Source organism: Neophocaena asiaeorientalis, unplaced genomic scaffold (assembly GCF_003031525.2).
Source record: "Neophocaena asiaeorientalis asiaeorientalis breed wild unplaced genomic scaffold, Neophocaena_asiaeorientalis_V1.1 scaffold30, whole genome shotgun sequence".
Classification (NCBI taxonomy): Eukaryota; Metazoa; Chordata; class Mammalia; order Artiodactyla; family Phocoenidae; genus Neophocaena; species Neophocaena asiaeorientalis.
The window spans coordinates 13,415,904-13,439,090 of NW_020174923.1; the positions used below are offsets into that span (position 1 = coordinate 13,415,904).

At 45.1% G+C, this 23,187-nt stretch overlaps 1 protein-coding gene across 2 annotated transcripts in view; it reads left to right on the forward strand.

Annotated features, from left to right (window-relative positions):
* PITPNC1 (phosphatidylinositol transfer protein cytoplasmic 1) overlaps window positions 1-23,187 on the forward strand; it is a 256,794-nt gene that overhangs the window by 195,027 nt on the left and 38,580 nt on the right. For both annotated transcript variants that reach the window (XM_024760668.1, XM_024760667.1), the window contains exon 6: window positions 15,894-15,989. In XM_024760668.1, the coding sequence (XP_024616436.1) occupies window positions 15,894-15,989 (96 nt within the window). The remainder of the gene's footprint in view (window positions 1-15,893; window positions 15,990-23,187) is intronic.

Here is a 23,187-nt window from a genome sequence, read left to right on the forward strand (position 1 = left end):
AAAAAAAAAAGGAAAGGTTCAAGAGAACTTATTTAGCAACCCTTTTTCAGGTGGTTCTCCTGCGATACACAGACACAGATGAGCATAGAAACAAACTGCTGTCTGTCTGAAAATTCGGCAGTTGCTTGACCTTAAAATGGTCTTGGCAGAAACCCTTGCAACCGGCACCCCCTCGGCTGTCCTTGGTTGGCCCCTGTGCAGAATGGGGTATGTTATCTGCATCAGGGAAATAGTGGCAAGGTCCATTTTTCACTTGGAGTTGGAGGAAGCTCCATTTGAGCAAAAATTGGGTTTGCTACCTTCTTGCCCTATGGAGCTCTAGGAAAGAAATGTGCAGGGGGTGGAAGCTTGTGGAAGCGGCTCCCCGGAACGGTGAGCGTCAGTCATAGGGCCCAGTAGGACCTCTTTCAAGACAGCTTTTTTGTCACAAGGTCCTGTGGGATGCAGCCTTTTGAGATTTCGGGAGAGGGAGCCAGCCCTGGGATTTCATGATGCCGCAGAGTCGAGGTAGCATTTTCTAAGAGAGCCATGGGACCAGCCAGCCCCATTCCAGGGCACGCACCAAGCACTGCTCAGAGCTGGACCACTGCAGACAGGTGGAGGTTTTTTGTTGCAAGTAATTCTTGAGACTGGACACCATGCCCAGTTTTCCCATTAACAGTTTCTTCTGGCATTTTAGCTGCTTTCTCCAAAGCAGCGAAACTATTGATTGGTTGTGACTTTTTAAAAAACTTTTAACTTAAAAAAATGTCAGACCTACAGAGAAGTTGCAAGAATAACACAGCGATTCTAGATTCACCCATGGTTAACATTTTTCTACATCTGTTTTGTCTCTCTCCCTAAATATTAACACATTATTATTTTTTCCAGAACTCTTTGAGAGTAAGTTGCAGACGTCATGACCCTTCACCCTTAAAGACTTCAGTGTGCATGTCCTAAGAACAGGGACTTCTCTTACGTAACCACAGTGCAGTGATTAAATTCTGGAAATTTAACATTGATACAATACTAGTATCTGATATGGAGTCATATTTACATTTTGCCAATGGTCTTTTATAGTGAACAACCATAAAAACCTTCATGATTTGTGTTTTCATCCAGGCACATATGTTACATTTAGTTGTTACTTTCTTTGGACTTCTTTAATCTGGAGCAATTTCTCAACTTTTCTGTCTTTCGTGACACTGACATCTTGAAAAGCACAGGCCATTTTGGGGGATGTCCCTTTTTCTTGTGATTTCCTAACTGTGTTCTCATGATTAGATTCAGACTGGCATCTTTGGTAGAAATTCTATAGAAGTGACACTGGGTCTTGGTGGACTTTCAAAATGTCCTTCCCCAACATGAGTGGCTTCCCTGTGTTTTATTTTCTGGCCTTTGAGAAGACTGTGGCCTCCTTTGGTTTTCGCAGCTGTGTTTATCACAGAGCTGGAGTTGGGGGCCCAGTGTGAGGGCTCTGTGTGGGCTGAGGGTTCAGGCTGACGTGTTCTAGGACTGAAGAAGGAATAGTGGCTCCCTGATCTGAAGTCCCCCTGGGAGAGAGCACAGGGAAAATCCCGAAGCAGGAGTGGCAGGACTTCTAAGGTGGCCTCTAACTTCTGCAGACTGCTGATGGAGCCCTAACAGACTCAGAGCAGAAGTGGGTCTGATGGGATTTGAGGGGAAAGAGGCCAAATTCCCTCCGTCCATTTACCTTTTGTACCCAAGTTGCTGAGCTAGAGAATTCCATTTGGATGGTTTTCCTCCTAAATATCACGTCCATCCTGTCTTCTTCTTTTCAACTGCTTATCTCTTTTCTAGAACCATCTCTCACTAAACCCATCTCCCACAAAGCTGCCTGAGGGGATCCATTTAGACCCCAAATTTGATTATTTCACAGTGGCTTCCATTGCCAGGGTGGAATTCCATCTGACCACTACTTCCCTCTACAGTTTCTTGATTTCATACTCGCTGCCTCTTATATTCCCCAAATACCACATGTTTATAGAATCTTAAGCATCACCTAGAGGTTTATTAGAACCTCAGGCCCTACCCCAGACCCACTGAACCAGACCTGCATTTTAGCAAGTTTCCCCAGGTGTTTTATGTGCACATTAAAGTATAGGAAGTGCTATTTAGAACATGCTGGAAAGATCTTAAGTTGCCCCTCAGGCTCTTGCTGTCGTTGGTTTTGAGGCATGAGTCTCTAACTATTCTTTGACCTAGGGATTCAGCATCTAAAGTTTTGCAGTTATTTTTCCTAATTTGCAGGAAGAAGGAAATTTCACGGATGGGATTTTTCTCAATTTTTCTTTTTCCTCGCACAATTTTTTTTCTAAACTTTGACATCTGTTACTACTTGTTGGCTAACAAGATGTCATCTGCTGGCAGTCAACAAAATGAACCAACTACCGGCAAACAAATGCTAATGTTAAAACTCAAACTTGGGGGCTTCCCTGGTGGTGCAGTGGTTGAGAATCCGCCTGCCGATGCAGGGGACACGGGTTCGTGCCCCGGTCTGGGAGGATCCCACATGCCGTGGAGCGGCTGGGCCTGTGAGCCATGGCCACTGAGCCTGCGCGTCTGGAGCCTGTGCTCCGCAATGGGAGAGGCCACAACAGTGAGAGGCCCGCGTACCGCAAAAAAAAAACAAAAAAAACCTCAAAGTTGGTGGTATTTAGTGCAATAGTTCAGTTCCCAAACAGCAAAATATAAGAAAACAAATTAACTGTTGAGCTTTGATTGTATATGAGACATTAAAAGATTGAAGAACGCACAGATGAATGAGATACATTTGTTACAGCCTTTTGCCCACTACCTTGGGGACCACATGGGCTCAGAGTGTTGGGGCACTTAATGGGACCCAAGCAGTGGCCATCCTCTTACTAGAGCCCTTGGGGTGCTACCAGTCCTGATTTGCAGAATTCAGTGAAATAAAAGACTTTTGCTGTCACCTGTCAAGTTTATTTCATCTTCCATGTCCAGACAGCCATCCAAACCAGAACATTTCCTCTGGATCCCCCAGTTTGATAGTTTTTAAAACAAAAATCACAGTGAGTGTGTTGCCACTTGCTCGATTTGGCTTTACTTGGAGAGATTTGAAAAGCCTGGAGCTGAAAGATAATTGTTCAACCTTTCCTTGAGTGTTAATGACTTATAAGCCTCTAATTTAACCAAAGGAGCAACAGCTGAGACAAACCACTTACTATAGGTAGTGTTTCCCCTCGCAAGTCCATCAGGGAGATATGCAGTGGGATTTCTGGGAGGCCAAGGATTTAACCATAACCAAATGTTACCCAAAATAATGAATTATACACATTGTTGCTTTACTAAAAGGTGATCAAGAAGGGCTTGGCACAGCTTGGCATGACCTTGAAAGATGAGTTGGTGTGAGCCAGGCAGATAGGGTGGGGAAGAGCCTTTAAGGCAAAGAGATGAGCAAGAGCCAGGGTGTGGAATGTTGAAGGGGTGAGTTGTTAGGAAGCTGCTTGTTCAGAGGGGTGAGTGGGGCATGCCTGGAGCAAGGCAGAGAGAAAGCAGGAATTCTAGGCAGTGTGAGTTGACAGGTAGAAGCAGGTATACTAATTCCATGCATTTGTGTAGCATTTTGGAGTTTGCAAAGCCTCTTCACACCTGGTTATCTCACCTGGTCCTGACTGGTCCTGCTCACTTCCGGATGATGAAATGGAGGCATGGAGGAGTTTCTAGGCTCACACAACTCATGAAACCAGGATTAGACCCAGATTTTTTTTTTTTTTTTTTTTTTTTGCGGTACGCGGGCCTCTCACTGTTGTGGCCTCTCCCGTTGCGGAGCGCAGGCTCCGGACACACAGGCTCAGTGACCATGGCTCACGGGCCCAGCCACTCCGCGGCACGTGGGATCTTCCCGGACCGGGGCACAAACCCCTGTCCCCTGCATCAGCAGGCAGACTCTCAACCACTGCACCACCAGGGAAGCCCTAGACCCAGATATTTTGACTCCTAGGCCCATTCCACCATAAGCTATGTTCCAGGGGCAGTGAAGAAACCATGCTAGCATATTGGGAAGAAAACTCACGGATGGGTGTGTATAGGTGCATGGATGGATGGGTGGATGGATAGATGGATGGATACGTGATGGAAACCAGAATCTCAAGAGAAAGGGTATTAAGGATTCTGCAGTTGTCCAGGTGAGATAGAGAATAGAAGGTCTGTCAAGGAGATGGATTGGTGAGATATGGAGGCAGACATAGAGGGATTCATAGGACTTACTGCCTGCCCCGATGTAAGAATACAAAAGGAAGAAGAGCCTAGGGTGACGCCCCAGTTTCTACCTTGGACCACAAGAGGAAGGGTAGGCTCAAACCTTGGAGCCAAAGGGGTAGCGATGAAGACGATGAATGTAATTTTGAATACATTGATTTTTAAAATTTTTAATTTCATTGGAATACAGTTGATTTACAATGGTGTGTTAGTTTCAGGTGTACAGCAAAGTGATTCAGTTATACATATACATATATCCATTCTTTTTAAGATTCTTTTCTGATATAGGTTATCCCAGAATATTGAGTAGAGTTCCCTGTGCTATACAGTAGGTCCTTGTTGGTTACCAATATTATATATAGTAGTGTGTGTATGTTCATCCCAAGCTCCTGATTTATCCCCCCCCCCGCAACGTTTTCCCTTTGGTAACCATAAGTTTTTAACCAGGTCCAAATAAAGTGGGCTTTACCTGCCATTAACCAAAATTCCAGAAACAGAAACCTAGGTGAAATAAAAAGGTGTTTATGGGATATTTGTTAACACTGTGGCCTGGGAGACACAGATTCAAAGAAGCATTTGAATTGTGTTCCACTGGACTACAAAATGGGGGAGGCTTATGAAGGCAAAAAAACACAAGGTTACGGTCAGCTACATGAATTGTTTCTCAAGAATTATAATTGGAGCTGGCAAGGACTAAGGGTGTTTGTTAAGTAAGGATTGGTTGGGGTCTGAAATGGTTGCATGGGGACAAAGGGAGACCTTGAGACCATAAGGTTGCAGCTGGCAGGTGGTGTTTTGAATATGGCTGGAGGTGTCCTTGGGTCAGGTACAGTTCAAAGAAAGTTCAAGTTCTCAGGGTGCAGAGACGTGTCTGAGACCAGATTCTCAATGGCCACCCGACTCATTTTGGTGCACCTGAACTGTGATTACTCCATTTTCATTTCCATTTGTCATCACTGCTTTATGTCATCGTGTCCTCGCTGCTACCGGATGAGGGAGGAACTAATACTGCTCTTTACAGATGAGGAAAAGTGAGGTCTACTTGTCCTCAGTAGCAACCCCAGGTCACCCAGCCGAGCAGCAGAGCCCAGGTCTGCTGACTCTGCAGTCTGGGCTCATCATCACTGCACTATATTTCCCCTCTCTACAATTTTCGGACTCTGTTTTACATAATAAAGAAGTAAACAGAAACGGGGGCCTAATTACACCATGACCTTGGGTAGCACTCAGGAAGCAGCCCCCTCCCATCTGCTGGCCCATGTCTGTCTTACCCACGCCTGGAGAGCTCCTTCTGGAGCCTTCCGGTCGCCTGCCTGGGGCAGGTCTATGGAGCTCAGCCAGAAGCCTTGCCTAGTTCCCCGACTTTGCCTTGGGAGGTATTTAGAACCAGTCCACACAAAAGGAAAAACCAAACAAAACACAACCTACCAGGAAAATGTAACCATTTGTTCCTTGATTTTGTTTTTTCTGACAGTAGATGCAATCTATCACGAATCCTAAGTGGGTTTGGGCCGGTGTCCATTCCATTGTGTTGCCCAGAGAGGCACACCAGGAATGAGCTAGAAGGAGACACAAGGCCCTGAAGCACCTCAGGCCGCTTGTTTGGTGAACCAGAGGAGGAACCTCTGTGGCCTCTGGAGAGTAAGGCTACTGGCAGCCTTCTTCCAGGACTCTCCGCATTGTTTTTTGACTTCCCAGTGTGGCCGCCCCACCAGGCACAGGCCTCAGCAAGCCACCTACGTCATCATTTTAGTCCCTTCCCTTAAGGCTGAGTCAGTAGCTTCTCAGGGAAAAGAAAAGGACAGGTGTCAGGCACATTACCTCTTGTGCAAAGGATTCATTGTTTGGACTCAAAAAAGTTTTCGAGAAGGACAGAATCAACATCGCCTTGACGTAGCAAACCTCACACACTGAGGCTATTGAGGGCTGGCCCGTTGCAAGCCCATGAGCATTTCCAGGTGAAATAGCCATTCGTCAACTTGCAAGAAAACCAGCAGTTCTAGTTCCCAGAGGCCACCTTGTGAATTGAAATCAGAAGGAACAAGGAGAAATTGAAACTATTTTAAGCTCGGCTTCTGAGACTTACTTTAGGAAGCATTACTGATCATACTGCAGGGAAACTATACACATTCTTGGGTGTAAGGAGCCAGTATCCACATGTACCCATGTGACATGTTGGCTTGATCTCATGACACAGCCCATGGGTCCAAAGGGGGCTGCAGCCACAGGAAGAATTTGAATCGAGGCTGTTCTGTGCTGAAATCAGACCAAGCTTATGAAAAGAGCCTTGTTACAGCTGCCCTGGGAACCGTAACTTAGAAGCATTTTTGTGCCATTAAGGCCTTTTCAGTAAATGAATTGAGTCATAGCATTTGTGACCCTACTGGGTTGTTTTAATGTACTTTTCTGTTCCTTTCTTAATTAGTTACCATGATCAGAGCACCTTACAAGAACACTGTTTGGCCAGTCCGAATCTTTTTCTCCTCAGTCACCATGTCACTTTGATTACCCAAATGAACCAGGGTTCACCTTTGTTTTCCTGCATGGGACTTCAGGTCACAGCACGAAATGGTTGTCAACCCTCCACTGTTTTTGCCAGCGCTCTTTCTAGACACAAATCCGGGAATTGAAAGAAGTATTCTTTCCCTCACAGGGAGCACACTGTGAATTCATATCTACTGTGTTATGTATGCCCTTTGACCCTTAGGTCTCCTCCCTGCCCCTTCCCCAGGCATCCTTTCCTCTTATATCTCTCTGTGTTCTCAGCCCCAGGTATGTTTATCAGCAGCTTTTTATTCTAAACTTCACTGATGAGCAGTGCCCTGCGTTATTCCTGTCCTTCTGTCTCTACTGTTATCATCAGGTTCCTGCCTGTTTTTGAATTTTCTGCAAGCTTTAAGGTGGGTGGAGAAAGGAAAAGGACAAATCTCCAACACTGGCTGATGTTAAAGAAAAAGTTGTTCGTGACACTTGGTGAAGACAGGCTGACTTCAGGGTGCTGGCATGGTTGGGTTCTGAGTTGCAGACTGCCAACTTCTCCCTGTGTCCTCACATGGTAGAAGGGTCTAGGGAGCTCTATGGGGTCTTTTTTTGGGGGAGGGGTCTTTTTTATAGGGTACTAATCCCACTCTTGAGGGCTCCACCCTCATGACCTAATCACCTTCCAAAGGCCCCATCTCCTAATACTGTTGCACTGGGCATTTGTTTTCAACATACGAATTTGGGGGCCAGGGGCAGGGGATACAAACATTCAGTCCATAGCAATCCTTAACTAATTATATATGCAAAGGCCCTATTTCCAAATAAGGTCATATTCTGAGGTTCCCGGTGGGCATGAATTTGGGGGAGGCACTAGTCAATTCACTATGGGAGTATTGATTTCTCTTCTCATAAAGAAGAATCAACATAATACCCTATAACCCAGCCATCCCACTCCTGGGTATGAACCCTAAAGAAGTGAAAATTTGTGTACACACAAATGCTTTTAGCAGCTCTCTTCATAATTGCCCCAGACTTTAATGGGGGAATAAACAAATTGCTGTACATTCATACAATGGAATACTACTTAGTAAGCGAAAGGAATGAGCTTCGATTTGCACAACCACAGGATAAATCTCAAAGGCATGGTCCTGAGTGAAAAGAGCCAGTCTCAAAGTGTTAAAATCTATATGATTCTATTTGTAAGACGTTCTTGAAAAGACAAAAACTGTAGGAATGGAGGACGCATGAGTGGTTGCCAGGGGTTGGGGTGTGGGGAAATTGTGATGATAAATTAGTTTCTTGGGGTGGTGAAACTGCTCTGAATCTTAATTGTAGTTGTGGTTGCAAGAATCTATACATGTGTTAAAATTCATAGAACTGTATACTCCCCCCAAAATCAATTTTAAAAAAGATTGTTTCAGGGGCAGGGAGTCCAAAATAAAAAACAAGGGTCAACACCTTACTAAAGGTGCTGAGTTATTTTATTTTTTGTGAATGACGAGATGGCACTAGCTTTCGTGTAAAGTTAATTTTTTTTTAACTTATTTTTTTGTCTGCATTGGGTCTTCGTTGCTGCATGCGGGCTTTCTCTAGTTGCAGTGAGCAGGGGGCTCCTTTTCATTGCGGTGCGCGGGCTTCTCATTGCGGTGGCTTCTCTTGTTGCGGAGCACGGGCTCTAGGCATGCAGGCTCAGCAGTTGTAGCTTGCGGGCTCCAGAGTGCAGGCTCAGTAGTTGTGGCACACGGGCTTAGGTGCTCCGTGGCGTGTGAGATCTTCCCAGACCAGGGCTTGAACCCGTGTCCCCTGCATTGGCAGGTGGGTTCTTAACCACTGCACCACCAGGGAAGCCCCTAAAGTTAACTTCTAAACTTTTGTCTCTCCTCATAGAAAACAAACTTATGGTTACCAAAGGGGAAGGGGAGAGAGGGATAAATTATCAGTTTGGGATTAACATATACATACTACTATATATAAAATAATCAACAAGGACCTACAATATAGCACAGGGAACTGTATTCACTATCTTATAATAACCTATAATAGAAAAGAATCTGAGAAAGAATTTATATATGTAATTCCTCCTTGCTGTATTTGGACTGGAGTACTTCTTGTCTGATACATACCTTTTAGTACTTATTACTTTATTTTATTTTTTATTTTTATTATTATTTTTGTGTGTGTGTGTGGTACGCGGGCCTCTCACTGTTGTGGCCTCTCCTGTTGCGGACGCGCAGGCTCAGCGGCCATGGCTCACGGGCCCAGCCGCTCCGCGGCATGCGGGATCCTCCCAGACCGGGGCACGAACCCGCGTCCCCTGCATCAGCAGGCAGACTCTCAACCACTGCGCCACCAGGGAAGCCCTAGTACTTATTACTTTAGTAACAGATTATATCTTATAAGGTGCCGTTAATTAAATCTTGCATTGAATCGAGTCTTCTACAAAATCATAAGGCCCCTTGAAAATGGAGCTTATCTCACACATTTTAAGAGGCACAGTGTTGACCACATAGCAGATGCTTAATCAGTATTTGCTGATTTATTGATTGCTGTAAGCCTAGTGTCTTCTCTTCAGAGCACTGTCGTTGAGTAGGTCCACCTTCAGAACAAATAAGTTACCCAACTCCATTCTGTGGATGAGGGTGGGAAAGAAGCAGAAATGTTTTTCAAGAGACCAAAGAAGACCATCCTTTTTTATCTCTATCATAATGGTGATGGAGAAGACAAGTCGCATATTCTTGGATTGGATCATATAGCTTACATATTTGTGAAACAGTCACCATTGTATTGTGTAGGCGTGAAAATGTTCTCGGTGGGAATACCAGTAGAGATGGGGTAATTAAATGATGGTTGTCTTTGTCAATAACTTGGACTATTTTTTTTCCCAGCCATAAGTGTTTTTCAGGCTCTCCTACCAGGTATGGTACTGTTAGAGAATAATCAATAGAACCATGAACCGACTCTAGCCCCATATGCCGAATGTATGAACCAGGGACCCGTATCCCCTGCCCTGCACCAAATCAATTGTCCACTTTGCAAATCCAGAGCGCTGAAATGAAAGCATTGTTAAAACAATAATTCTGCTTCCAGTGTTCCTTCTTGCTGAACCTATTCTTTGTTAGTCAGTTGCCTCCCCCTGAAACGTCCCAAGTACAGCAAAAAAAAGTTAGAGCAGAACAGCAGCTTAGCTGGGATTCTTTGTCCCCTTAATCATATGTGAAGCATAAAATGAGACGACTAATAGACTTTTCTCAAAATCCCTACTAATCAGCCACCTCTACCTTGCATCCTTGGTAGTTTGGACAGATGGCAGGAAGATAAAATCCACACAGCTACTAAGCTTGGATCTTCCTCCCCCCCCACCATTTTTTTTTTAATAATAGAGTTTATTTTTTAGAGCAGTTTTGAGTTTATGGAAAAATCGCGCAGAAAGTACAGACAGTTCCCATCTAAACTTGGATCTTAAACCACAAACTTACTGTTATAGAGAAAGGGGTTGCAGAAGCCATGATTCCCAGGATTGTGGATTTCTGAAAAGCCGCTGTACACAGTGCTCTCCTTGGCTGGGCTATCACAAAATCCAGAAACGTCTAAAAGCAAAACGAGAGATTAAATAAAATCTAGAAAGGCACCCCTGTTCAAGGAAGAAATCTAGTGCGTCATTAAAACACATTCCATATTTATCAATGTACCTTTCCCTTCTGAGTTATAACCACATGACTCAGCATCTGTCTGTATTAAATATGGGGCATGTCCCCTTCTCCATCCCACCCACGCCCATGTTTACCCTCCTGGGAAAATCTTTTTTAAGAATGGAGTTATTAATGGCTACATAATAGTTCATCGAATGGATTTATCATAATTTCCTTGGCCATTCTCCCATACTGGGATATTTTGACTGTTTGCTTTTTTTTTTTTTTCCCCTCTCTCTCTGCTTTTTCTTGCTGTTACATTAATGTTACAGTGAAGATCTTTGTACATAAAGCTTTTCGTTTATTTAATATTCTTAAGATGAATTCTCAAAGCTTAAATTTACCAGGTCAAAGTATATGGAGATTTTAAAGATGCTTGATACTTAATGTTCATAATACTTTACAAAAAAGGGAAAATTACTCCCTTTTCATTTTGGAATCTTTAAGATAGTTTTTACTCAGGAGATTTGCCTTCTCATTATAATATTGCTTAGTTTGTATTAAAAGGAGTTTGTTTATTGAGTGTTCATTGTGTAGTTGGGGGGTGGAGTTCAGAAGAGTCAACCGGATTGGCACTGAAATCCATTACAGATGATTCGTGGGTGGGTATGTCTCTGATAAATAACCACAGATGGGAACATTATTATAAGGGATATAGGGGAAGTACCATATTTGACTCCCAAACCCAACTCCCATCTCAAAAAGGGACAAATTCCGCCCAAGAAGCTCCCAAGAGCATGAAGGTACACAGCACCTGTGTCAGGTGAGATCCTGGTGGAGCTTTGGCTTAATGTATCAACATTAAGATGTGTCTCATCCTAAACTATCTCAGCAGATCTCATTCCACCTCAAAGAGCTGGTGGTTGGACCAGAGTTCCGGCAGCCGCTGCTGCTGCGGCTGCCACTGGGGAAGCCCCAATGAATAGTTAATCTTGCTGTTTTCCTTTGGGGCCTGGCTAAGCCTCTGTTTGTAATAGTGTTGGCTTAATTCTGGATCGTGCCCTAAACTAAGGATGAAGATGAGGCTGTTTTACCCCCGCTGTGGCCTCTGATTACGCTACGTCGTGACCACTGCCACTTCCTGTTTCCCTGCTGCAGCCCCTCTGTGCACCACCCACGTCAGCTGCATGTGGGTGAAGGGGCAAAGAACAGGATGTAGGAGCCTAACATGACCCGCAAGTCACTCACCATCACTGACATTTTAACTGGAAAGAATTCTAGTGGTCATGTGGGTCACTTGATCTCAGCCACACTGGGGCCATAGATCTCCCTGATAATCAGATGAAAGTGGTCAAACCCTCTCTCCGGAAAGAAAGCATCTCCTCAAACAATTCCAGGATATTTCACAGCTCCCTGCTACCCATCCATCTAGATGACGCCTTTTATTCTGCAGATAAGGATATGGAGACCCAAAAGAGGTGCTGGGTCCTGCCCAAGGTTACACAGAGGTGATAACTGAATTCAAACTCAGCTGTCCTGATTCCCATTGTGGGATCCATCAGCCAATACTATGAGGTTTCCACTCTATGTTGAGCCCTGTATTGGGAATTATAGAAAGTTAGGGTGCTTACCAGCAAAGAAATAGAACTTGGGTTCATGAAAGGAATCTGAGATCAATCAGTAAGCAATATTCGTGCCATAGGTTCTTCTTTGGAAAGTAGAAGCTGATGTCTTCCGGTAATTCAGCAGTCATGTGTTGAGCACCTACGAGCATCTCCTAAAGGCTCTTAATCATTGGGAGATTTATTATTTATTGGAAATTAAGACTCTTTGTCATCTCAAGCCTGAAGAAGATGTTGAGGTCCTCAAACTGATTTTTTTGTAGCTTTTTTTTTCAGGTCCTCACCCTGAAACGTTGACTGTGAAGGTGCTTGGTATTTCATGGACTTGGATGCAAGAATTAAGTGTCATATTGAAGAAGGAGTCCAGAGTTGGAACTGAAAGCTACCTAAGTAGATTCTACTGCAGCCTTAGCAGAAAAGCTCCAAGTCGTTGGGGAGTTCCCAATAATAGCTACTCAGGACATACACTTTTCGGTAGCAGGAAGAGAACCAGAGTCCAGTTTCATCTTTCTGGAAAGAAATAGGAAGTACTCTTGATTGATATTTATCTTCTCGGTTGGGTGCCAAGAGGCAGCCTTTTATCCCTGGAGGAGTCTGGTTGTGAAGCCTGGAGACTTGCCCTGAATCTGAGCTTCTCTACCGACGGGCTGTGTGACTGCAGGCAGCTCTTTTACTTCTCTGAGCCTTGGTTTTCTCATTTGAAAACTGGAAATAATAATACTATCCTGACCTTGTAGTTGTTGAGTCAACATAAATGACTCCTCTCCGTAGCTTGACAGTCTATTCTTTCTTTTGTAGCAAATATTTTCTTCCATCTTGTATTTTGGGGAGTAGCTTCCCAGTCTGTCTCGCCCACTAGATAGTAACTCATTAAGGGCAGGAACTCAGCCTTTCTTTTTTTTACAATGTTTCTTCTAGCAATGTCAGATTCTGAGACACTTCAATTAATTTTGGCTTTAGATTGAGTTTCTCTCCAACACTCCACTCTCTATGTGGTGTGTCTACATTTTTCAGTGTATCCAGTGACAATGTATGCCATAAATTATTGGCTTTGGGGCCCGAAACTCAGAGTAGAAAGGTAAAGCAGTATAATGGAGAGAGTACATGAAGGAGATATGGATTTGATTTGATTTTCCATGGCTGATTTGCTCTGTGACATTGGGCAAACTGTGTAACCTCCGTGGGCCTTCATCTGTGTCACCATTCCTGCCTATCTGTGAAGGTGTCATGGCTGCCATAGTACATCTGAGATATTTTCTGGTGCAAAGTGGTGGGTTTGGTGGTAAGAGAACTCAGCCCTTCTTATCTTTGCAGCCCCCAAAGCCAAGGGCGCCATTTTGTATGCAGTGGAGGTATTAGTTGGGGCCCAATTGGGAGGCATAAACCACACAATAATTTGAACAGGAAGAGTATATAAGTAATATAAGGAATTATTAAACTTTGATTGGAGTAACCATAAAGATGTAAAGAGAAGTCAAAGGCTAAGGGAGTAGACGCAAGCAAGAACAAACTTGAAAGGGGTCCACCTCCATGGCTGGAGTTCAGACCTCCTTGCAGGAGTTGTGGTTGTAGCCCACTGGATGGCAGAGAAGTTTGCTGGGTTTCCTGGACCAGAGCTTGTCCACAGTTGCTGGGCAGCAGAAAACAGCCCTCTGGGTTCAGGTGAGATGAGACTGGTGGGCAGGTACATAGGGTCAGGGCACCACTGGCAGTGCGAGGCCTGGCACACATGGTGCCTAAATCAGGAGGGCCATGTTGAAGGCCAGGACTCCGAGGTCACCAGGCAACTGTGTACTCTGGGCATGCGGCTGGGACAGAGCAGCACCGCAAGATTCAAACAAGGAAGAGAAGCACCCTTCTTCCTGCAGGGTCCCTCTAATAAATGGCTTAGTGTCCTACTCGCTGTCAAGGAGAAGTGCTTACAGGGTCCAGTCTGTTATCTCAGAGCAGAGACTTAAGGGTGAACTTGGAGCAGAAGGGCAATTATGTAATAATGTGGTAATGGGTGATCCAAAAGTATTTGAATTAAATTAGGAAAAGCCACCTAATCTGTCAATAACTCCCTTAACCCCTGTTCATTTTCCCTTCTTTCAGTCCCATAAATTTTACCACCAATAAATGTCAAAGCTCTCTAACTTCTCTTGTAATTTACTCTCTAGCAGCTCATTTGCCTCTGGGGTGTTCCCTTCTGTTTTGTTTTCTTAATGAGGCACATGTCTTCTCTTGCACACACTTTAAAAGAGATTCATGCGAAGAGAGAGAAGCACACAAACACCCTGAGACCCAGTGTTTCGTTTCACAACTTATTTCTCCACTCAACCTTGAACTTACTTTCCTTCCGTCTCTCCATTCCATTTCAAAGCAATCAACCTGTCCCTCCCAAACACATTGAGAGTGTCCCCAAGCTCTTGACTTCAACTGGCCATGGAAGGAGTCAGAGCTGATCCAGGAACCAGTCTTTCTCTGCCTTTATGGAAAATGCAGTGGCCTCCTCAAGTCAGACTGGGGAGTTAATCTTGAATAAATCTGAAGAGTCCAGTGTCTAATCATTATAGAAGAAAATTGGTGACAGAGCAAACAGCAGACTGGGCAGATAATAATCAGCACAGGTATTATTCAGAAAGCATTTGGAAAGGACTAGGAGTTTCAACTTGTAAAGAGCCCTCCAGATGCTCTCCTGTGGGAGAGTGTGTTATTAATAGGCTCCAAATTTGTGTCAAGACAATGTTCTTCGGCGTCAACCACTCTGTTCTTTCAAAATATTTCATTCTCTTCTAGAGAGTCAGATTTAACTAGTGTTAGTGGATGATTCCCTTGTAGGAATTAGCTAAACAGTGAGATAGGGATACAATTAAGACTTTCTCCAAGGATCAAGTGATTTGCAAACTTAATCTGTTTACTGTCCTTCAGAAGTGTATCCCTTTAGATCAGAAAAAGTGGCAATGGGAAATAGTAGAGGAACTTAATCTTTCCACTAGAGTGTACATCTATATATGTGGCTGTCTGAATTTCTTTTTTTTTTTTTGCGGTACGCGGGCCTCTCACTGTTGTGGCCTCTCCCATTGCGGAGCACAGGCTCCGGACGCGCAGGCTCAGCGGCCATGGCTCACGGGCCCAGCCGCTCCACGGCATGTGGGATCTTCCTGGACCGGGGCACAAACCCGCGTCCCCTGCATCAGCAGGCAGACTCTCAACCACTGCGCCACCGGGGAAACACTGTCTTACACATTTCTTTGCAAGTGTTGGACATTCTGGGCCAGTGGAATCAAGCGTAGCTTGGCAGGAAGCCATCTCAGTACTTTTTCAAGCTCCACCTTCTTACCACTGTGTGTACCAAGGAAATCATGCTCTTAAATGATCAAGAATAAGACAGTGGGTAATGGGATTATGGACAATCTTTATTTTCTTCTTTTTTGTTTATCTGTATTTTTTTCAATGAGTGTGTGTTATTTCTGATATTAAATATATGTAAACATTGTAATGAAAAAAAAAAACCCCACATTTTTCTTCTCTAAATCTCAGGCTGTATTACTGCTTTTTGTCTCCTATCTACCCAGAACCTTTTTAGCCTCTTCCCTCCCCCTGTTTAGATTAACTGCCAAAAATCAGCAGACTTCCTTTTTGGAAGAAACTTTTGGAAGAGATTTATTTCTTCACTCTTGAACTACTAAAAACAGCCTGTTTTTCTTCTTCCCCTAACCAAGTGGTGATTGATGCTACACCTGCCTCTGATGTGACAAAATGTAAGCGATGAATAAAAACTTTTCGTGATTCTTGCACATTCGGGGGCAGCGTAGAGCTCTCCCAGGGGGCACTGAGCCATGTGAAGATGCTCTGTGGGGAGTTATTCTGCCTCAGGCACCACTGGGCCAACTTGCAGGCACCTTGAGGATCTCACCCACTATCACTAACCTTTGATATTGTTGCTGTGCTCTTTCAGATTTTTGACAGTGAAGCCAAAGATCTGGAGAGAGAAGTGTGCTTTATCGATATTGCCTGCGATGAAATTCCAGAACGTTACTACAAAGAATCTGAGGTGAGCAATAGATGGGGTGACGTGTGGAAGAGAGTCATTCAATCATTCATTCAACAAACATTTATTAAGTCCACACTGACCTGGGACACTTCCATCTGTCTTTGTGTTGATTCAATTTGCTTTCACATCTTGCTGGACTCTTTACTGTGGGTCTCAAAATGAAGTCCCTACTGCTTGGGGCCCGTGGTTAACCCCGGCTGCCACTCAATTTCAATGTAGTCTCCTATCTCCCCAGCTCTGCCATCAATCTGGGCAGCAAAATACTCACAAGGCTGAACCACCCGACGATAACTGGCCTATAAAATGCAGCAGCCGCCTCTGGCTTCCTGTTTGGCCAGGCCTGGGCCCAGCCTGTCTCCCCGGCTCTGCAGGAGCTGTGTTTTATTTGTACCTTTGGGGTCTAACACAAAGAAAATGCTCCATCAATCCTCCCTGAGTGCATATTGAAACTTGGACAGCTCATCTCTGCACAGAACCTTTCTCTCAAAACCAGAAGTGCCTTCATGCAGCCCTCTCCTTTTTTCATCTTGACTAAGAGTAAATTTAAGAGAATATGTGTCTGTATGATTCCCACCTACCAGAATCCATTGTGTGCCTCAGTGCAAACTTGCTATTTTACTGTTAGTGCAAGTCCCCATTTGTATCCTGTTAGTAGTTTATTAATGGCTGCTGACGGAACTTGGGTGACCCCCTTGGAAATAACGTCCCAGCCCTGCAACGACAACAGATGCTGGGCTATTTTTGTTGTTTAGCAACATTCAGCCAATCACAATATGTTTGGAGTTGGGGCCCCAGTCTCGTCCTTGAGCTGTAACACATGGACCTTGAAACTCTTCCCTCAGCTTGGTTAAGGCTGATTTAAGACATAATAAATAAACCCGGTAAAAATGAATTCTACCGTGACACACACTGGGCTCCCAATGTGGTTCAGATTTTTTTTGCTTCCACCTTTTGGGATTCGTTTGCATATCAGAGTCTAACCCAATGTTAGCAAATGCTTAGCTGCTTAATTGCAGGCATGGGCTCTGCAGCTGCTGTCTCTTTAAAGTCGGGGAAAGGCTGATGTGAATTACTCTTGGTGGGACTCAAGGATGAGCTTTTGAACGTCATCAATTTACATTACACTCTGCAGCCAACCACACTTGTGAATTTTCAGAAGAACAAAATGAAATGCTCTCTGTATAACTGTGGACCTGCTCAAGGGGAGAAGCTTGGCCTCCCCTTGTCTTAGAGGAGGTACTTCTGTGGTTTCATCTCAAGGCCACCAATACTTATGGGGCTTCAGTGATGTGCAAAGCATCATGCAGTGCATTGGGTGAAGCTGTTGCCCCGTCGCTTCTGTGGCTCCTTGGGCCTGGGGGGCTGCTGTCTTACCCGGACGTCCTGGCCTCTTTGGTAGCTCAAGCCTTCTAGAAAGGCAGCGTTGCCAGAAAACTCTGAACTGATTTCAGCTCTTCCTCTTAGGTAGCTTTGGTGTGGTCCTGCCTGGCACTCAGGGAGTTCCCTTCTGATTCGGAGGAAAGTCTTAGGACAGATATGGAACACTAATGACAAAATCAACAAGTCTCATTTCTAGTCATCGTGTACCTGACTCATCTCCCTGTGCATTGTGCTCCCAAGAACCACCACTGGAAAGCTTTTTCTCATTGACACAGACATTCAAGGAGCATTTTTTCATGTTTCACAGTCATTCATTTTCCTGGGTCATAAAATATTCTTTTCTGGATGCAGTTTGACCAAGGAAATGAGAGGGGAATAGTCATTCATCCAGTAAATACGTACTGAGTACTCACTGAGTGTCACAGACAATATTTAGACGGGGATGTGGCAATGAACAGAAGAGACACTGAGGGTCTCTTCCCCCACAACATTTCCAATCTAGCAGGGGAGCCAAACAACAAAGAAATAACTACATGAGCACATATGGAGTTAAAAGTCACAGGTGCCATAAGGAAGCTTGCAGGGAGAGACCACGATAGGGAAACTGAATTTAAGAGGATGGGATCAGGAAAGATGCTCAGGGAGAAATGGCCTGCTGGGACCCGCAGGATGAAAAGAGCTGGGGGACAGTGCTCCAGGGGGAGGTGACAGCATGCATGGGAGTCCCAAGGTGTTACCTATGAGGAAACAAAAGAAGGCCAGTGTGGCTGCAGCAGCAGAAACAGAAGGAAGAATGGCACAAAGGGAGGTTGGAAAAGAGGGTGGGGCCGTGTTAAGACACTTAGATTTTATTTACATGCAGTAGGATGCCTTCGAAGAAATTAAAGCTGGGGCATCATATGATCTGATTTGTGCTTTTAAAAGATTGCTCTGGATGGAGAAGGGACTGGCCGGGAGCAGAGTGGAAGTCAGGAAACCACTGAGGTCATCGGAGTTGTCTACCTTGTTGATTATTGAAGTCATATGGCAACTTGAAGTGGAGGGCTGGGAGCAGGTGGCTTGGAGGTATATTTTGAAGAGAGACTTGACAGGGATTGGTCATGGACTGGGTGTGAAGATGAGAGAAGAGGAAGGGTCAGGATGACCTTAAGGTTTACAGCTTGGGCAACAGATAGATGCGGGTGAGAAGAGGAGTGGATTTTGGAGAGAGATGGATGGATTTTGTGAGACATCTAGAACAAATAGAAGTGGGTCTGGAGCTTAAATGAGAGATCTGGGCTGGAGACAAATTGGAAAGTATTTGGGGAATAGAAGAATTTAAAGTCCTGAGGATGGAGTATAATGGGAAAGGGCTTCGGGTCCGAGCATTAAGTTTAGGGCAACAGTATTTGGAGACCAGGAAGAGGATGAGGAGGCCCCAGGGATCTACAAAGAACTGGCCAGAGAATTAGAAGGAAAACAAGGAGAGAGCACCAAGGAATGCAAGTTTCAAGAGAGGAGAGGGATTGGTTATGCTTAATGCTGGTGAGAGATCAAATGAGATGAGAATGGAAAACTGTCTCTAAGAGCAGTGGTTTTCAACTGGGGGCGATCTTGCCCCACAAGGATGCTTACAATGTCTGGAGACATTTTTTTTTTAAGATTTTTATTTATTTATTTATTTATTTATTTTTGGCTGTGTCAGGTCTTAGTTGTGGCACGCGGGATCTTTTGTTGTGGCGTGTGGGCTCCTCTCTAGTTGTGGCGCGCAGGCTCCAGGGCGTGAGGGCTCTGTACTTGTGGTGCACGGGTTCCAGAGCACGTGGGCTCTGTAGTTTGCGGCATGCAGGCTCTCTAGTTGAGGCGTAGAGCTCAGTAGTTGTGGCGCTCGGGCTTAGTTGTCCCGCGGCATGCAGGATCTTAGTTCCCTGACCAGGGATCGACCCCGGCATTGTAAGGTGGATTCTTTACCACTGGACCACCAAGGAAGTCCCTGGAGACATTTTTGGTTGTCACAACTTGGGAGTGCTACCAGCCACTAACCACATCCTATAATGAACAGGACAGCCCGCCACAACAAGAGTGATCGACCCTCAAATGTCAGTATGCCAAGGCTGGGAAATCCTGCCCTGAAAGTAAAGGTCGTTGGAGATGAATGGAAGTCTGGACTCAGCTCTCACACTCAGAGCCACCCCTGCCTGTCCTGGAGTCTTACCTAATGGATGTGGAGGAAGGGGGCCCCAGAGGGCTCAGCCCTGCACACTCTGTCAAGCCCTGCTTCCCAAACGATCACCAGCCTACATTACAGGTAGAATTTTTTCTCACTCGCCCTGGCAGTTAGACCACAGAGGAAAAGGCATACTTGGGAGCCTGCAATAAAATAATAGGAAAAGTATGTTCCGTGGGACTACCTTATGACCTAAACCCACCATCATTGGACTTCCAGAATCCACACTGCAGTATGAGCCTACCAGAAGGGAGAGAAGTGAGTGTCCTAGGCTGTTTAGGTTGTGTGTCAGTAGCCAGGGACAGAGAATAAGGGAAACAACCGATTCAGAAGGCAAACCACTTCCAAATACATTTCTCCTCTGCACACTGTAAATAATTAACATCCTCCTCCCTGCCACAAGAGTTTCCTTCTAAAATGAAATCTGACCTTGTCATTTTCTGCTTAAAAGCCTGGTCCCCTTAGCATGGTCCTCTGCCTTCTCCCCTCCAGCCCTCCCCACCTCTGTTCCTCTCAGTTTGGAAGCTTCTAGTCATTACTCTTTAGAGTTCAGCTCAAATGTGACTTGTCTTCTTTGGACTCTCCTGGGCACCCCACTCCCTACCCACTGGCAGCAAGAATTCTGGTCTGTGGCTTCTAGATCATGCTGGCTCGTGCTAGCTCACAGTTATACCCTGAGCTCCACGAAGACAAGGGTTGTCGTCTTCATCACCATTCCAGCAGCTAGGACAGAACCAGCACATAGCAGCCACTCACAAAACGGTTGTTGAATGAATGAGTGAAAGCCACGGACTTTATTTTTTCCTTCTAGCAGTGACAATTTTGGAGTGAGCGCTATCAATGAAAATGCATTTGTGGCCATTAAGCTAACAGTTATGAATCAGAGTTCCTTATATATATATATATATTTTTTTTTTTTTCCTTTAATCTGAGGCCTACAGCTTTACGAGCTTTTTCTTCCAGTCCATCTTTGTAAGTTGACTATGTCAGCATCGTAAATAGGAACGCATTTTCTGCAGAGAAAGCTGAAATGCTGGTGGGCTCAATCTATTCTGAGACTTTGAGGCTTACGCATTCAGACCAGGGTTATCTGGGTCACCACTCAGCTCCCGTCACACACACAGACACACACACACACACACACACACACACACACACACACCCCTCCATCCAGGCCGAAGCAGGGGATTGAAGTAATTTCTTTTCTTTTTCCATTTGTCCCTGGAAACCTCCGAACCACATGAGGCAAGAATGCCTCTCTCACTAAGGTGACCAGAGCTGGAAGTTTTCCGCTGGGTGCCCTCTGCCTGGTGGCACAAGGGCCCCCACTAAGCAGAGTTTCAGAAGGACTCTGGAGACTCAGCATCGGCTGGTAGCTCAGCCCAGCGCTCTCTTTATTCTCATTTTGTGGTGCCGTTGTTTCCCAGACACATCAGGGGCCTAAGCTGCAGCTCCCAAGAACCTCTTAATCTCAAGTTTTTCTCTCCTATCTGTGGCAGGACTCCGCAGGGCAGCACTGCATTGTTTAAAAAAAAAGAAAACAGTGTGATTTCTCGGGCCCAGAGAGCACCTCCAGGTGCACCTCCACAGGGCCCCACCAAGGCCCTGCCCCCATTAGAGTCATGAAGCTCTTTGCATCAAGTCACATCAGCACCACCCAAGCAGCAAAGACGAAGAGAAGCCAGTGTCTGAGCAGGTTGTACTTGTTATGTGGTCGATACGTGCGTTCTTTCTTCTGCCAAGGTGCCCATCCCTCTGATGCTCTGCCAGAATTTCAAGGTGAAAATCCCAACCCAGGAAGGAGGAACTTAGGCCGATCAGTTGTAGCATGCCCTCAGAGGACACGGGCAGTGAGCCCACACCTGCAAAGCTGAGTTGGCCATTTGCGATGCAGGAACAAATCTCAACACCCAGCCTCCAGGACTGGTCCAGCCTGGACAGTCTCCAAAAGTCAGGCTTAGGGAGCTCTAACTCAGAGGCCTTTGGTGTTGGCTCAGGTCCAGTGCTCTTCCTCCTGGATTCACTGCAGTCGTTTTTAGGGGTCAGCTTCCATTACAAGATCAAGAGGGACCAGAAAAAGTGGCATCTCTAGTGGCCTTCCAGGGGTCTGTCTCCGCAGCTCCCCCCCAGAGACACGAATGTGGAGTCATACGCAGTTTCTAAATGTTCAGCCTTGAGTAGAAAGGGGGAAAAAGAAAAAGGAAATGTCATTTTCTGGGGGAGGAAGTTTAGAAGTAGAGGATGTGTTGTGCTTTGTTTTTTAAAAATCTTCATTGATTTATGTAAAGCAAAGGGGAGTTTATAGACCAGCGGTTTCCAACTAAGGCCAGTTTTGCCCCCCAGGGGTCATCTGGCAACGTCTGGAGGTATTTTCGATTGTCACCACTGGCAAGGGGTTGTTTGCTATGGCATCCAGTGCGCAGAGACCAGGAGTGCTGCTAAACATCCCGTGATGCCCAGGACAGCCCCACAGCAGAGAATTACCCAGCCCGAAACGCCAACTGTGGCAAAGTCGAGAAACTCTGCTGTAGGCCAGTCCAAGGACAGGAAATGCAGGAAAACCTATTAGAAGCAAGACTCATCAATTTCTTTCGTTTGCATTTGTTAAGTGCTTACTGTGTACCAGGCTCTGTGCTAGGTACTGGGGCTACAAAGGCCATAATCGTGTCTGGTCTCCACTACCCTTTGAACTGGATCCTTTTTTTTTTTTAAGAAAAAAAGGAAATTCCTCTTTCTCTTCATTTTGCAAGATGTAAAAGAGGTCTCCATTTTACCAGTGTTAAATAAAGCATAATAATTCTAATGGAGAAATTAGGGAAATTTACAACGTTTTGAACTCGGATAGCAATGAAGGAGAATGTGAGACTGTCTCAGAAGCAAGTACCCCTGAAGTGGTATGGTTGAAGGTAGGAGAGTACCAGGCAAGTTTTTAGGCAGGATTTGATTTAGAGCTTTCCCTTTGAGTTGGGTGACTAGGGGACTCTTTTGGAACTCAGCCTCCAGGCCCCCTGGATTATAGAGTTTTCCTGAACTAAGGAATCCTTACAAGCCAGTTCATTGGTCACACCCGATCTAAATATCTGCTGAATTCTCTCTTAAGGGAGAGAGAAGCGAACAAAGAGATACATCTTACTTTTCCAGTAACTGTCAAGGGTAAGAGATTAAATGCTGTTTGCTAAGTACAACAGGCCCCAGAAAGGGAACAGAGAGATGAAATGAGTAAATATTGTCATACTCAGCTGTACCCTTCAGTACAAAGTGCTTCATCCAAACCACTCTGTTCCCTCAAATTAAGAATATTTTCATGTCGGTCTATATCTTGATGGTTGAGGGTGGTCAAAATTTTCAGTTATCCAAAAAAAAAAAAATTTCAGTTATCTCCAAATGGCCAGATTTAACACAGCTGCCTCCTGCTGGGGTCCACTGTGGAGTTCAGTTTGTTGTTGTGCTGTTATTGTCATTTTTTTTTTCCCTTTTCCCTCCGTCCATCTGCTTCTTTCTGAGAATAACGCAGCTGTTTGGTGATGGGTTCCAATTTGGCGGCGCTGGGCACCTCTGGGATAATAAGAACTGTCTGCGCCCACTGGTGTGGGGCGAAGCCTCCACCACCAA